Source organism: Microtus oregoni, unplaced genomic scaffold, assembly GCF_018167655.1.
Source record: "Microtus oregoni isolate MIOR12 unplaced genomic scaffold, Mior012 000010F_ref0000083, whole genome shotgun sequence".
In the NCBI taxonomy this organism is placed as follows: domain Eukaryota; kingdom Metazoa; phylum Chordata; class Mammalia; order Rodentia; family Cricetidae; genus Microtus; species Microtus oregoni.
In genome coordinates, this window is record NW_024543069.1 from 33,532,100 (window position 1) to 33,548,460 (window position 16,361).

General features: G+C 38.1%; 1 protein-coding gene across 1 annotated transcript in view; it reads right to left on the minus strand.

The window, feature by feature from the left end:
- Window positions 1-5,306: 5,306 nt before the first annotated feature.
- Window positions 5,307-16,361, minus strand: part of Hspa4l (heat shock protein family A (Hsp70) member 4 like) — a 47,943-nt gene continuing 36,888 nt past the window's right edge. The window contains exons 15-19 of the mRNA XM_041659180.1: window positions 14,431-14,556; window positions 14,100-14,207; window positions 13,432-13,551; window positions 10,027-10,188; window positions 5,307-6,532 (exon numbers count right to left, since the gene is read on the minus strand). Coding sequence (XP_041515114.1) covers window positions 6,344-6,532; window positions 10,027-10,188; window positions 13,432-13,551; window positions 14,100-14,207; window positions 14,431-14,556 — 705 coding nt within the window. The 3' untranslated portion in view covers window positions 5,307-6,343. The remainder of the gene's footprint in view (window positions 6,533-10,026; window positions 10,189-13,431; window positions 13,552-14,099; window positions 14,208-14,430; window positions 14,557-16,361) is intronic.

A 16,361-nucleotide genomic window follows, 5' to 3' on the forward strand; every position in this document is an offset into this window, starting at 1 on the left:
AAGGAGCAGGTAGACTATGTATTTATTATTATTACATGACTTCTTGATGATGTGGACTGACATTTAAAGATGAACTGCATTTATTATCAATTATTTGTTTACTAGTATGAAGATGCAATGTACATACATAGGAAATGTTTTATATGCTTTGATCATTCCATATGCAAACATTTTGTGGATATATTTGTGAACCAAAGTCATATTCCAAAATGGTATTTGTAGAATATTATCAGTAACATTGAAAGCCATTCTTATGTCTGTTCATTGAAGGTAATGGTCTATTATGTCAAACTTATTTTTAGGGGCTGGAGAGATGGCTCAGTGGTTAAGAGCATTGCCTGCTCTTCCAAAGGTCCTGAGTTCAATTCCCGGCAACCACATGGTGGCTCACAACCATCTGTAATGAGGTCTGGTGCCCTCTTCTGGCCTGCAGACATACACACAGACAGAATATTGTATACATAATAAATATTAAAAAAACTTATTTTTATAGAAATGTCACATTTGATTAAAATTTTCTGCATTGCAAACAGAATTGATAAATCAAATGTACAGTTCTAAAAGGAAGGAAACTAAGAATAGTTACTAAGAACAAAACTCAAAGGTTATTTTACAGGAATGACTGGAGTAGAGTCACTTTGTACATAGTTATAAAGGCTGTGAGATGACTGGAATACCATTTACCAGAACTGAATAATTTAGGATAGCTTCCTTTAGAATGTGATGCTGAGTAATAGTGGCTTCTTTCTACCACATCTAATAGGTGACCACTTCATGGTAAGATGCTCCTTCCAAGAAACTAAGTCACAAAAGTTTATTTTAGGGAAAAATGTAACTGTAAAGCTTCTTTTATCTAGTTTTTCATTTTAAATTCCTTCTTAACATGTACATTCTAAGCAGGCTGTCATGATTTTTTTAAAAGTATTTTCACTTAGTTTCTCAGAAGGAACAAACTTAGGAAACTAAAAATAATAATGCGTAGAAAGATATTCACTGCTTTTTTTATCAGAAACCATCAAAGGTGTCTGCTCTGTGACTTCTGATGACCCTTGTTATTTTGTCATATTTCACAGACAATACTCACAGACTAACTTTAAATTACCTAACACCTAAAAGATGGAGAATCTATTCAATGCCACTATTAAAACTGGAGATTGTTAAAATTGGAGATGTTGAATATGGAAATGTATAGTTTTGTTTATTTCATATGAATTAAGAGCCCCAAATCCTAAAGGTAAGACTCAGAATTACAAAGGAAAAAAAGGGCTGATCATGGTGGCACACACCTGTAATCCTAGCACTGGAGGCTGAGGCATGAGAATCACAAGTTGGAGGCCAGCCTGAACTACATATCTAGTTCTAGTCTCAAAAATAAGGGGAGGGAAACTCCTAAATCTGTCTAAATTGTTAACTTAAAACATCAGAGTGATCAAGATTTCAATATCATGAAAGAGGAATTAAAGGAAAATCAAGATTTTTTTTTTTTGAGACAGGGTTTCTCAGTTTAACAGTCCTAGGTGCCTGGAACTAGCTCTTGTAGACCAGGCTGGCCTTGAACTCATGGAGATCCGCCTGCCTCTGCCTCCTAAGTGCTGGGATTAAAGGCATGCACCTGGCGAATATCAAGATTTTAAAAGAGTAATACATTTGAAAACACTGGCCATATAAATGACATTTTACATATCATTGATTGTGAATGTGTTATTTATATGCTATAATACAATCTAAGACATGTTGTATCTCACTGCCTTTACAGGATAATACATTTTAGGGTCTCAATAAGTTTCCTTAATCATTCTGTGACTTGGGTGATAATGCTTCACACTCCAAGCATGGGCCATGTTATTTTCATATGGATCTGACTGCATCATAACATCAGATGGTCATAACTTAGTTACTATCTCTGACTCCTTGATTTGAAAGCTCCCGTTTTCAATATATTTTGATGAATATGTCGTTTCTGTTACTATTTACCCTAATAATATGCTAGATTCATTCTTAAGAATCCAGAAGATGAGGAAGCCTTTGCAGCTGTAAAATACTGACCACTTCCACAGGGATTTCAGTTTTCAACTTTTCTTTGAAGCAGTTTGATTTTCAACATTCTCAATATTCTAAATGCCCCTTTGCTGTTTAGAATAAGAATTTAGCCATGTTTGATTGTCTGAATGAGAATGGCCCCCATAGGCTCATATATTTGAATGCTTAGTCACCAAGGAGTGGGAACGTTTGAGAAGGATTAGAAGAAATAGAAGGCAATGAATGTTAGTGAGGCTGTCTACTCCAGAGCTGTCCCTGCTCTCAGACCTATTATATAGAATTAGTATAAAGGACTTAATTTGTCTGAGTTACCAACCAACCTCCAGCTATCAAAATCACATGGAATTGTTTCAAGGATATGTAGTAGTAAGAGCGGCGGGGCTGTGTTCCCAGCACCCCGGCCTCCTGCCCAGCTAGCTTATGCCCGAAATAACAACATACAAACTGTATTCATTTAAACACTGCTTGGCCCTTTAGCTCTAGCCCTTACTGGCTAATTCTGATATCCCGATCAACCCATCTCTAATAATCTGTGAGAACCGGTCTTACCGGGAAGATTCTAGCTTAGTCCATCCTGGGTCGGAGCTTCATGGTGTGTGTCTGCCTGGGAGCTGGTTGCGCGGAGGCATCTCTCTGAGGCGTCTGCTCCCGAGAGGAGAGCTGTGGAATCTGAGCTCACTTCCTCTTCCTCCCAGCGTTCTGTTCTGTTTACTCCTCCCACCTATCTTCTAACCAATGAGGGCCAAGCAGTTTCTTTTTATTTAACCAGTGACCTTCCTCCATCAAGAGTAACCATTACATTTCAGATGCATAAGAACTAACCAATGGCTTTACCTATTTTAGGTCACACTGATATAGTCACTCTGTCAAGGTTTCTCGCCTTTTCAGGTGGATTTTTCACAAGTCACAGATTACTTAATTGCTAACTTTGTGTGTGTGTGTGTGTGTGTGTGTGTGTGTGTGTGTGTGTGTGTGTAGCATTGGCTGAGTCCAACTATATAGTCTAATCCAGCTCACTCTGCAGACCTGGCTGGCCTGAACATAGAGATCAGTCTGTCTCTGCCTCAGGAGTGCTAGGATAAAAGGCATTTGCCACCATGACTGGTTTAATACTGTCTTCAAACTGATTATTGAGCTCCATAATTTAAAGATGTCTAGCTAGGAAATAATCACAAACACATGAAAACTTACCTTCCCCATTTGTTCCCAGAAAATACCTAGTCACTGTTTTAAAACTGACTGTTATTCCAGTACCTGAGTTATTTGATATAATGTTTCTACCTTTTTAGATTTTAAGGATTCTGTACATTACTTAAAGAATAAGCCAGGTGGTGGTGGCGCACACCTTTAATCCCAGCACTTGGGAGGCAGAGGCAGGTGGATCTCTTTGAGTTTGAGGCCAGCTTGGTCTACAAGAGCTAGTTCCAGGACAGGCTCCAAAGCTATGGAGAAACCCTGTCTAGAAAAACAAAAAAACAAAGAATCAAAGCAAATTTGCTTTCTGAGGTAGGATGTCAGTATAGCCCTGCCTGACCATGAGCTCAGACTCCTTCTGAAGCAATGCACTTCTGGGTGCTTCCACCTTGTCTTTCACAGTTTCTTTTTAGTACCATTTAACAGTGTTTGTATAAAAACAGTATAATTGTATTAAGGGTTGATTTCTTGGGGGGGGGGGGTAGTGGGTTCAAGACAGGGTTTTTCTGTGTAGCTCTGACAGTCCTGGAACTTGCTTTGTAGACCAGGCTGTTCTTAAACTCAGAGATCCACCTGCCTTTGCTTCCCGAGTGTTGGGATGAAAGGCATGCACCACCACTGCCTGGCTTAAGGGTTGGTTTCTTTCTTTTTTTCTTCAAGACAGGGTCTCTCTGTAACACCCTAGCTATCTTGGAATTAGCTCTTGTAGAACAGGTTGGCCTCGAACTCAGAGATCCACCTGCCTCTGCCTTCTGAGTCCTGGGATTAAAGGCGTGCGCCACCACTGCCTGGCAAGAGTTGGTTTTTTAAAGGAAGATAATTTGTACTTTTGGAACTAAACCATACTAAGAAACTTTTAGTTCCTACCCTTCTTTGATAGTTTGATGAATGGTAACATTGCTTTGGCTATTTATTCTTTAAATAATTCACCTTTATGTTCGGAAAACTCTTAGATCTAGAATTACCTAATTCAATGTATATTATAGATGAGTTCAATCTTACTGTCTACTAAGGAGAATGTATTTTCCTTTCTTTAAATTCCATAAATAGCATGGGATTTTGTTATTTTTTCTTAACATTCACATCAAATTTTAAAACTATGCAGATTATCTTTGGATGTATTTAACTTATTAAAAAAGACATTATATAATCACAAAAATATGTTACCCGACTAAAACAATGAACTACTGAAAGTTACTAGAGCAGGGTGGAGAATGTGAGGCTCTGCTGGACATTGGGTGCAGGGAGAGATGCTTCTGCCCCTTCCAACAGGGTTCAGAGGAGCAGCTCCTTACTGAGGGAGTGCAAGTGTCAACCAAGAAGCAGCTATACAGTCTGTGTGGTCACACACTCCCTTCATAACCAAGAAGCAGCTATACAGTCTCTGTGTGGTCACACACTCCCTTCACAACCACGATTTTTTTTTAAAGTGGACCTATGTATATATTCACCATACAAATGAAAAGTAACTGATAGCTACTTAAAAATGTATTTCTTCATTTATTGGATCTAATTATTTCATGTTAATAAAAGATATAGACATTTAAAATATGTTGTGACTATATGATTTTCTTAATAAAAAGGGATGATATCTTCCCCCAAAAAGCTGAATAAAAATTTCTGTAAAATGACCACCCACCCTCCTACAATCTCTTTTCAATGCAGACTACATTGTAGGAACAAAATCTCTATTAGAGAACTCATTTGAGAAATGACTATCCCTAAAGATAGTATACTCTCAGTTGTTAACTACTTAAGAAAAGTCAGTGTTGTTTAATATAAAGATTTGGGACAAGAGCCTTTGAAAACTGGAACTGAAGTCGATCTTCAGTAAACTAGCATTAGGAACACAAGGACCTATATACATCTGTCATGCTTCTTTCCCTTGAAGACTGAAGCATCATTCCAGCCTTCCCCATGGTTAAATAAACAGTTCCAAGCCTCAGGATAGAGCTGAATGGTGTGAACAAGTCTGGTGATAAACCACAGACCAGGTCCTCAATAGAGCTGAAGTACACTGCCTTTTCCCATTTAAGAAGCACCAAACCTGGAGCCAAGTTTTCAAAAGGCAATTTAACATCAGGAACTATAATTTAATCACATCATATCATATTACACTATGTAACATTACGTATTTTACCTACTGATGTAACACAGTTAAGTTTATTACAAGCATTATTTCCTCAGACTTATGGTACAGGTATTCCTTTTTTAGGAATTTCTGCTTATTTTATAGTGTTTATCTACATTGGAACATTAAATCAGTGATAGGTATATATAATGCAATGAAGTGTGCAATTTTTCCTACCCCAGATTAATGTATTATAAACAAAAATCAATTAAGAAAACCAACACAACTTATAAAAACTGAACTAAGCCTGTCGACAACCTAGATGCACATCCTAACAGGTCAACAGTGCTTCCTCATAACCTGAAGGTATAGGCTTAGCATTGGTGTAGTAGCAGCTGGTCTTTAGGACAAGTAAATCAACAGTTTAAGCATCAATCCATTCTACTAACAAAAGCAGCAAAGGCTGGTGACATCTGAATATCAAACTGCATCGTTTCTTTCTGACTCATGTATGTGATGACAACACTGGAGTTCTTGAGGCGCGCCAGTGAGATGGACTAGTATGTCAGAACCTCTCATTTGTTTTAATATTTAAATGATAATAATACGGATACCAGAAAAAGGTCAGTGCTGGTGGCTCTAAACCACATGAAATTCAGTTTCTTTTCACAGTAACAGTGCATTCAGTTCCCTGCCTCTGCAACAAAAGAGCGATACAGTATCCCTTCCTTCACAGAGGAGCTGAGGGCTCTGCAAGTAACAGCTGGGACTAAGGTAGACGGATGCGAGTACACAGCAGTCCTGCACACTGTCACAAAGTATGTGAGGAGAGCTCAGACTGATTTGTACATCTATATTCAGCTAAAGCTTCACAGCAGCAATGGGCAACAACAGTGCACTCAATATAGACACTTTTCAAAACTACTCCAAAAAACAAATGACAAAAGTAGTTAAGAACAATTGAACATATGTTGTGTGTACCGGGCGTAAAGGATGAATGGACCCTGTAGTTATCCCACTGTTGGAATTACATGAAACTTAGTCCACGTCCATCTCTCCAGATTCTGTGTGCTGTGAGCTGCCTTTTGCTGGATCTGGGTTGGTCTCTGTACCACTCTGTCCATCCATTGGTCCATTGTGTTCACCGTTGGCTTTTGCTTTGTCTTCAGGAACTTCTACTTTTGGTTTGGGCTTATAAACGATGGGGTTACAGAAATTATCCAGTTCCTGAAGACAGAAACAAACCATGCCAAATATTACACAAAATGCTTAAGATGTCTGACAGTACTCTAACCTTTTAAAGCTTGCAATTATTACATTTAAATAGTTCAACATATTTAACATTTATATTACTGCACTTTTTTTTACTTATATATTTTGTTCTTTTTAAAAAAAATATTTATTTATTATGTATACAATATTCTGTCTGTGCGTATGTCTGCAGGCCAGAAGAGGGCACCAGACCTCATTACAGATGGTTGTGAGCCACCATGTGGTTGCTGGGAATTGAACTCAGGGCAGACAATGCTCTAAACCACTGAGCCATCTCTCCAGCCCCTATATTTTGTTCTTTCAGGACAGGGTTTCTCTGTATAGCTCTTGCTGTCCTGGAACTCACTCTGCAGACAGGCTGGCTTTGAACTCAGAGATCTGCTGTCTCTGCCTCCTGAGTGTTGGGATTAAAGGCATGTGCCACTTCAGCCTGGCTACTGCATGCAGTCTTTAATTCTTTATAGGTCAGATGTTTTGAGAATTATGTCAACACATTTCAAAAATTGAACTTTCTAAACATTTATATGAAAACAATTTTAATAAACAGAACCAAGTAAATGTACATAGTATATCCTTTTGAAAATAGCTGAAGGACAAAAATGCAAATGCATTTTAAGTTTTATGCAATTTGTGTTTTAAAACTGTTTAATTTTTTGAGATTGTAATTATATTTCCTCTCTCCCTTTCCTCTCCATATGCTCCTATAAAACCTCCCTGCTCTCTTTAAAATTCATGGCTTCTTTTTTGTTGTTACTGTATGCTTATATGTATATGGGCTTACGTATATATTCTTAAATATAAGCTCTTCAGTCTGCATAATGTTACTTCTGTATGTTTTCAAGACTGACCACTTGGTACTGGATAACCAACACCAGGCTTTTCCCTGGGGAAGACTCCTCATGCTCTCAGTTTTCCTTAGTAGCCTGTAGTTCTTTGGGTAGGGTTGAAGGCTCATGGACTTTTCCCCTTTTACTTTGACATATCTGTTACTGTCATCCCGTTCAGCTCACATTTAGGCAATCATGATGGTGAGACTTTGTGGCAATTTGCTTTTAGTTTTCCTGACAGGCCAAGAAAGCAAATGCAAATAATTTTGTTTAAATGAACCCAAGGCATTTTCTCTTTCCTTGCTTTTTAGAAAGAAATGAAAGATCCTTACTTCAAGTAATGATAGTGTAAAATTTCTCCAGATTCTCCTAGGGGTTGGGTTAACATCTTTTGACACAGAGTGACCCCTCAGGGAGAATGGTCTAGTTACAAGTTGCTTTTATGATCTTATTTGATTCACAGTCAAGTACTTACAAGCTTCTGGACAAAATAGAGCTAAAAACCCTTTTGTAAAACTTTAATTATATAGTACCTGCTTTTAAGAAAAAAGAGGAATGTCATATACAAAAAATCAAACAAGGTAAATTTTACTATTAATACTTAAGTAACTACTCTTGCTCTCCTCTCTCCCTCTCTCTCTCTCTCTCTCTCTCTCTCTCACACACACATACACACACGCACGCGCGTGCACGCGCACGCGCGCACACACACACACACACACACTCACACCGTGTAAACTGAGGTTCCTAGAAGAAGGCCCTGTCTACACTGAGATTCTGCAAGCTGGCTGGCTGATTAAAATGCTGTGACTGTGGAGAGTTGAAGTGTTGGTCTAGAGCTAAAATTATGGGATATCTTAATTTAGGCTGGACTAACTTACCAGCACAGTTACTTTCACCATCCCCAAACCCAACTGTGCCATCAGATAGTGTCTGAAACCTGGAATGGGATTTTCCTGCTGCTATAACATCTCTACCTTCAGCCCCCACAAATGTATTTGGTCAATGCCTTGATTTATGAGTTACTTTTGTTCAGAAACTGCTGTGGGACAATGGTCTGTACCCTATCATTTGTATTTTAAATAAACACTGACTGGCCAGTAGCCAGGCAGGAAGTATAGGCGGGACAACCAGACAGGAAGTAGAGGTGGGGCAATGAGAATTCTGGGAAGAGGGAAGTTTCAGTGTGCAGTCATCACTCAGACAGAGAGGAAGCCAGACACAGAGCAAGCAAGATGTGTCTGCCTCGCTGAAAAACGTACCAAGCCATGTGGCTAACAGACAAGAATTGTGGGCTAATGTAAGTTATGAGTTAATAAGAAGCCTGAGCTAATTAATAGGCCATTCGGTTTATAATTAATGTAGGCCTCTGTGTTTCTAAATATTTCTTTGGGACTTAATGACTTCAGGAACTGGGCAGGACAGAAACCTCAGTTATCAAGAAACTAAGTTCATAAGACCATTTCCATAATGAAATGTTACTCAGTGCAACCTGTACATGTGTTCATGGTCTGTGATCACTCACAATAAAATTATGTCCTTATTTTGAAGTGAGAGCTGTGTTTTCTGCCTACAAATGTGATCTTATTAGGGTTTTATAACAATTTTTACTCAATATGTTGTAAAATGTTTATAAATAAAACATTTGATAGTTACATTCCATATACAGTAATAATTTCTAGAATTTTTGTAGTAATTTCTAGAATCGAGAATTTCGGCTAAGAGTTATAATGTACTCACTTCAAATGTCTACATATGTTTGTCTATTATATATTCTGACACAATGTCCAGGAAAGTTGTACACATTTAAATTGGTCAGAGGAGAGTATCCACTGCTCCACATCCTTTCAACTATAGCAGAGATTATAAACGTGATCACAGCAAATGATGCAGACAAAAACACCTGCATTCTTAGTGACTGCGTATGCATCTCTTTGTCAGCCCCCAACCCAGTGTCTTCGCTTATTGAAATTTTTACGTAATTTTGGTGCCATGTTTTTTATAGCTTTTGAAATTTTTCTTATCAATATTTATTAAATATCAAAGCTTATCTAAGATTACATAAACTTAAAAACAGGACGTCACAGTGGAAGATTTCACATTCCAAAGATAGACATATTGCAACAAAGATATTAGAGGTCGCAAGGAATCTGGATATTTATGTTGGTCATATTGGTATATTTCATTCTGTATTACTCTTGGAACTTGAAGCCAGAAATGTCTAGCAAGTTGCAAAAATAGGTAGACACCCTCATAACCTAGAATTGTTGACGTCAGCAAAGCAAATCGTGGCTTTAAACTTCTCTTCTGTGTTCTTTTGCAAGTTGATTACTTCTCAGTGTATACTCATTAAGTTTTTAGTCCCTAAAATTATTTTAGTGTCTAAACCTATTAAAAAGGACGTTTGAGGTAGTGATGTGGCTCAACAGGTAAGAGTGACTGCTGGACAAGCCTGGGAATCTGAGCTTTATCCTTGAAACCCATACAGAAGTGGAAGCCAAGAATCAACCTGCACAAAGTTGTCCTTTGATTTGTGAGCCATGGCACAAGTATCCACACACTCATTGTGTCCTTTAACACACACCACAAACACGTTTCTAAAAGGGAATTTTAGTTTCTTACCTTTGACCTTGCAACTATTTCTGAGACCTTTACCACAGGATCTTGAGTAAGACTTAGCTTGTTTTGAGCATTCATCTTACTGTTTAACCAGTTCATGGACTCGCTGATGTACTGCTCAACCTTTTCCATTTCAGCATGATCCAGATGCTCATACCTTTCATCCTATTACAAAAAGTAATACAATTGTAAAAGGAACACTGAGTTTTCATAAGTAATGACTTATTGATTTCTTCTTAAAACGTTCAAGTTCTTATTATATGCTTCATGTATATTAATGCAAAGATGCTACATACAAGGTAATAAAAGCTGAAAAGACTAGGATATAATATAAAATCAGGATGGTCTTGCAAAGGACTCCAAAAGAGGTCAGCTTTGAAGAAGAACAATCAGTAGAGGCTCTGCACTGGGCAAGAGAAGCTAGGATAGAGTAGAATGAAAGGAGGTACAGAGGTATATAGTGAGGGAGAAAGAAAATTCTGAACATAACATAAAACTAGGTGGTACCTCTTTGACAAAAAAAAGACAATGAAATTCTGTTCCAAACTACACAGTTGCAGCGTCTACATCCAGGAAACCACCCGTGGTCACAGTTTACATCAGTAGCCAGCAGAGCAGAAAGAAGCAGCAACATAACATAAAGCAAGAGGATTTCCTGATAAAGATTATGGATTGCACAGAAAATGCAGGATGGACAAGGAAAAAGGAGGTGTTGAGGAAAGAGAAGAGGACAATAGGAAGGGGTAAAGGAGGATCAGCTCATTACCTTTGAAAATTCCATAATGAGATCCAATACTGTATATGCTAGTTAAAGTTCTTTTAAACAAAATTCTTTCATTGCATTTATTTTCCTTCAGATTTTTGAGACAGGTTCTAACCTAGCTAAACTAGAACTTGTCTTTAGAAGCCTTAGCTTCTTCAGCACTGATTAAACCCCTTGGAGATACCATTTTCAAAACTCTTAAGCTTTTCCAGTTTCCTTTGTAAGATAACAAATTACAATCTTCATATTGGACTTGGCTTCTAGGCTGCTACATTTTATTCACTTTCTTACTACCTCATGAATTAGGTTTTCCTTGCTAGCTATTTGCACTTATCAATATACATGACTTTTTAAAATTTATCTGGAGCCTGGAGCCTTTCCCAGAACGCTCAACTCTCATCAACTCGAGGCTATCTGTAAAGTCTGAAATCTCTACTGCTACTATTATAACTACTAGTAAACTGGTTACATCACCACCTACTACTACCATTACAACTACTACTATTATAACTACTAATAAACTCATTACATCACCACCTACTACCACTACAACTACTACTATTATAACTACTAATAAGCTCATTACATCACCACCTACTACTACTATTACAACTACTACTATTATAACTACTAGTAAACTGATTACATCACCACCTACTGTTTCAAGTTTTCCCCATGTCAGTATATTTAAAAATGAAGCCAATTCATAATGATCTTTGAAGTATTTTGGAATGCTACATTTGTATCTTATAAATAAGTGCAAAACTCTAATCACTCTTGGTCTTTCATTATCAGGTTTGAGCTCCCATCATTTCTTGACTGTTTTATTCTAATGTCTTAGCTAGTCTACTACTAGACTCTTCACAAACTAGGTCAAGTCACATTGCTTGTATGTTCTGAAAACCCCAAGCTACCTGTATCAGAGTAAACCCCAAACTTTCACAACAGCCCAGATGAGGCCTGTGATGAGACATCTGTCCCTTCCCCAGATTTATCACACCAGCTTTGATGTTTCTTTTGTATGTCCACCCCCCCCCCCGTGTGTGTGTGTGTTGGGGAAAAGGCTGTATTTGAAGGTCAGAGGGCAACCTACAGGAGTCAGGTCTTTTTCTTTCATTGTGTGTGACTTTAGATCACCGGACTCAGTGGCCTTAATGAAGCCAGAATATTTCTTCACCATCCATTCTGAGCCCTGGCTTTCCTTAATTCTTTTATGACGTATATATCTCTCACTGGTCTGCCCTTTTCTCTGACATAGCTCCTTAAAGTCCCTTACTTTCTCCATAGCCCCTTTGTTAGCACTTTATTTTCCAACTGAAGCATATGAGACCAAAAAGGCCCAGTATTTCTGTTTGCTAAAGTCCAGGACCCACAAAACATCCTGGTATATAACTAGAACTCACATGCCTAATGAAAAGTAGAGTCTTAGTTTCTTTTGGATGGTATCTTAAAGCCACCCCCAAGAAGACCACTAGGGTCAGAGAAGCACTAATCATGTCAGGAACTATACCAGATTTGAAATATGCTTGCTATTTTATCTGCCTCATTCTTTACTTTTCCGTTATCCATATATTCTGTTTGTGAGTATGCAGGCAGATTGGGCTAGTAAATTACACATTTTCTTTTACAACACACATAAATCTTTTAAAATAAAAAATTAAGTTGTATATTGGAAAACTGTAGATACTGATAGGTTGTATATAACACTGATACCAGCTACTTCGGTTTGACTCCTGACTCCTATCATTTATGATCTGTGTAATCCAACAAGCTGCTTAAACATCCAGATCTTCTCATATGTGAATCGAGACAACAGTAGTCATCGTTCACGGGTACTAAATATAAATACCCTGGTGGAAACTGTGTGAGACAACCCACACACAGTGCTTAAGATCTACTAAGTGCTTGAGGAATCTAAGCGACTGGGATGATGCCATGCCTGAATGATCCTGGTGTTGCCCTCTCCTGTATATGGATGCAGTGTTAACACCAATGATCAAATCTGATGATAACAGTATGTAAGTGGGGAGCAGTAAACCTGACCCCATGGAACAACCTCAACAAGATGGCCTGTTTCTCTTGAGTTTTCTGGAACAGAGCTGTGTTTACTGGTCTGCTGCAATAGAACAATGGCAAAGAAGAAGTGAATGGACAAAGTAAAGACTGTAAGGTATAAACCAATAATTTCCTAAACAGTCTGCTAGGCCTGACTGGTTACTTACTGTTCCATCCAAGTGGACACATGTTATATATAACCCTACCTGAAGCTTCAGAACAGAGGAGGGTTGAGAGAGATTTGGGTGTGTACAAAGAACAAAAGGAGATTATGGATGAATGACAGGAGATTAACAACAAATTAGGCAAGAAAAAACATAGTTTGGCAGTATAGAGGCGAGGAAGACTTTTTTTCTTATAAGAAACACAAACATGAAAACAAAGGGTTTTGTAACTGCATTAACTTAAAGCATGGCTTCAGGGAAATCTAAGAGGTGAAAGCCTCAGATTTTAAATGTCTTGGAGTCCTCTACTAGTAATTCCTCATTAAAAAACTCTTGGTTTAGGTGTGTTCAGTCTCTTGAGAAGCTGCACTCTGGGGCTGAGGGCTTCTCCACACGTCCTCTGCAGCTGCCCTCACACCCCAGTACCTTGTTTCTGTGTGCTTCTATTACTTTCAAGACAAGTTGAATCTTTTTTCCCAAGTCGTTTAAAGCTTTCGGTCTCTCCTCATGTTCCACATACTTCATTTGAATGGGCTGGCCATACTTCTATTAACAAGAAACATTTAAAGAGAGTGAATAATTATAATAGGATACATTTATTTCTCCCTTAGAGGATGATAAATAGACAAAGAAGATAGACAAAAATACGACTTTTCTATTTTCCCACAAAAAATGTATTTCAGTGGCCCTTATCCTACTTTATAATACTGATTTTATCTAAAAAAATTCACTCATGGTTACCTCTTGACTCTTTACAAAACCCAAAACCTAATCCAAACTGTCAATCTTTTCAAAGCAAGGTGCTAAAACTTTTAGAACCATTTGAAAAAGAAAATAAGGACTATTTGGAATTTGCAAATTTAAAACTTGGTTTCAAATTTTATTTTTGAGACGGGGTCTTCCTGTGTAGCTCTGGCTGTCTTGGAAATCCCTATGTAGACCAGGCTGGCCTCAAACTCACAGAGTTCCACCAGTTTCTGCCTCCCAAATGCTGAGATTAAAAGCAAGGTGAACCAAACTGAATAGCAGTGCTTTTGCATCATAATTTTTATAAAACATTAATATTCACCTACTACTTAAAGCAATTTACTAACCTTTAGCTCCTGAAGCTTATCCACATAAACTTGTTTAGGTTGGTCTTCTCCTTCCTCATAAAGCCAATTTTCTGTGTCTTCCAATATTGTGGACAGTTTGTTCATGTCCTAGTCATACATTTAAGAGACACTAATTAAAATGTCTTGGATATAGAGTTCAATACCAGATTCTTCCGACCTTATTCTTAAAAAAAATGTTTTTCACTATCCTCCAACTTAAAAAAAAGAGCCATCAAAAAAAATTGACAATAACAAATTTGATATACTTTTAAACATAATTCTTATGAAGATTTTGAAATAAACATTCAAGTTCTTACAGCTTCAGACTTACTTCTGGAGTGATGAACTTTTCGTAGACGGAGCCCAGTTTGTCTCTGAAATCATAGACGTATTCTTCCACAGCGTTTTTAGCATCATTTCTTTCTTTCTCTAACTTATCCTGCATTATCATCTTCCCCTAGTCAAAAAGTTTCAGATTGTCATAAAAATATGCATTAGAGAACTGTTAGTTAAAACTATGACACCACTTCATACCTTGTAAAAGGAGCATATTACAACAACAGGTAAGGATCTTAGGACTGTAGAGACTATAGAGAAACTGAACTGGTGGAAAAAAACACTCTACAGCTGTTTGATGGAGGAAGGTCATTGGCTAATAAAGGAACTGCCCTGGTCCATTTTATTGGTTAGAGGATAGGTGGGAGGAGTAAACAGAACAGAACGCTGGGAGGAAGAGGAAGTGAGCTCAGAGTCTCGACAGCTCTCCTCTCGGGAGCAGACGCCTGAGAGAGACGCCATGCCCCGCTCCCGGGATGAAGCTCCGACCCAGGATGGACATAGGCTAGAATCTTCCTGGTAAGCGCACCTTGGGGTGCCATACACAGATGATTAGAAATGGGCTAAATTAATATGTGAGAATTAGCCTAGAAGAGAATGGGCCAAGCAGTGATTAAATGAATACAGTTTGTGTGTTGTTATTTCGGGGCATAAGCTAGCTGAGCAGGCAGCCGGGGTGCTGGGGACGCAGCCCCGCCGCCCCCATTTATTACAGCTGTGGACCACAGGAACAGTGTGAAGGTTCCTCAAAAATATATATATACTATATATATTATAGTAGTTGTAGTGACATATGCCTTTAATTCCAGCACTTGGGAGGCAAAGTGAAGCAGACTCTAAGTCTGAGGCCAGAAAGTTCCCTACTCCTGAGTATATACCCAAATGAATGGAAATTAGACACTTCATAGATATCTGTATGCTAGCATTTAGTGAGCCATTATTAATTATCACAAGAAGTATAAACGGAAACACCCATTAACTGATGAATGGATAAATGATATGTGTACACATACAACAGAACGATGAGGCTTAGAAAAGAAGTTCTATATATATGTGAACCCCAAGATCATGCCTAGTAAAACAATTTAGGCAGAAATGGACAAGTATTATCTGCTTCAATTTATGAGAGCTGTCTAAACAAGGCAGATTCTTTTTTTCCGAGACAAAGTTTCTCTGTAGCTTTTTTGGAGCCTGTCCTGGAACTAGGTCTTGTAAACCAGGCTGGCCTCAAATTCACAGAGATCTGTCTGTCTCTGTCTCCCAAGTGCTGGGATTAAAGGCATGCGCCATAACCACCCGGCAACAAGGCAGATTCTTAGGAGACAGGAAATAGAAGAGTGTTCAACGAGAACTGGGAGAAGGAAGGAGTAGAAAGTTTGAATTCCATGCTACAACATTTCCATTTGGGACAGTTGAAAGCTTTGGAAATAGTCGTGATGGTTGTATAATACCAAATGTGATAGTTATTAACACTGTATACTTGAAAATGGTTTTAAGATGTCAAATTTTAAACTACAAGTATTTAAAAAGTAATAATATATTCTCTAACCACTGACTTGTATGCTCTGAGTGAATGTATTATATGGTATGTGACTTACACCTCATTAATAGCATTTGAACACATTTTACATGTTTCAATTCCAGCATCCCCATTTACTAGCTGGGGACAGCAAAAGTCATCTACTCTGTGTGCATGTTACATTGGTACCCTAAGTGACTAATTCCACATGGCTGTGAGTAAGACCTATCACATGTAGTATCTTCCTCCACACGTGATGCACTACCATTGGTCAGGGATAGATTAACAGTGGTTGTGATGCTGAGCTTTGGAAACTGATGGCCTAAATCCAAATATGAATGTTATTGTCTGACTGGGGTAGCATATTGCACACAGACTTCAGTTTTATTGTCTGTAAGCTAAGCCCT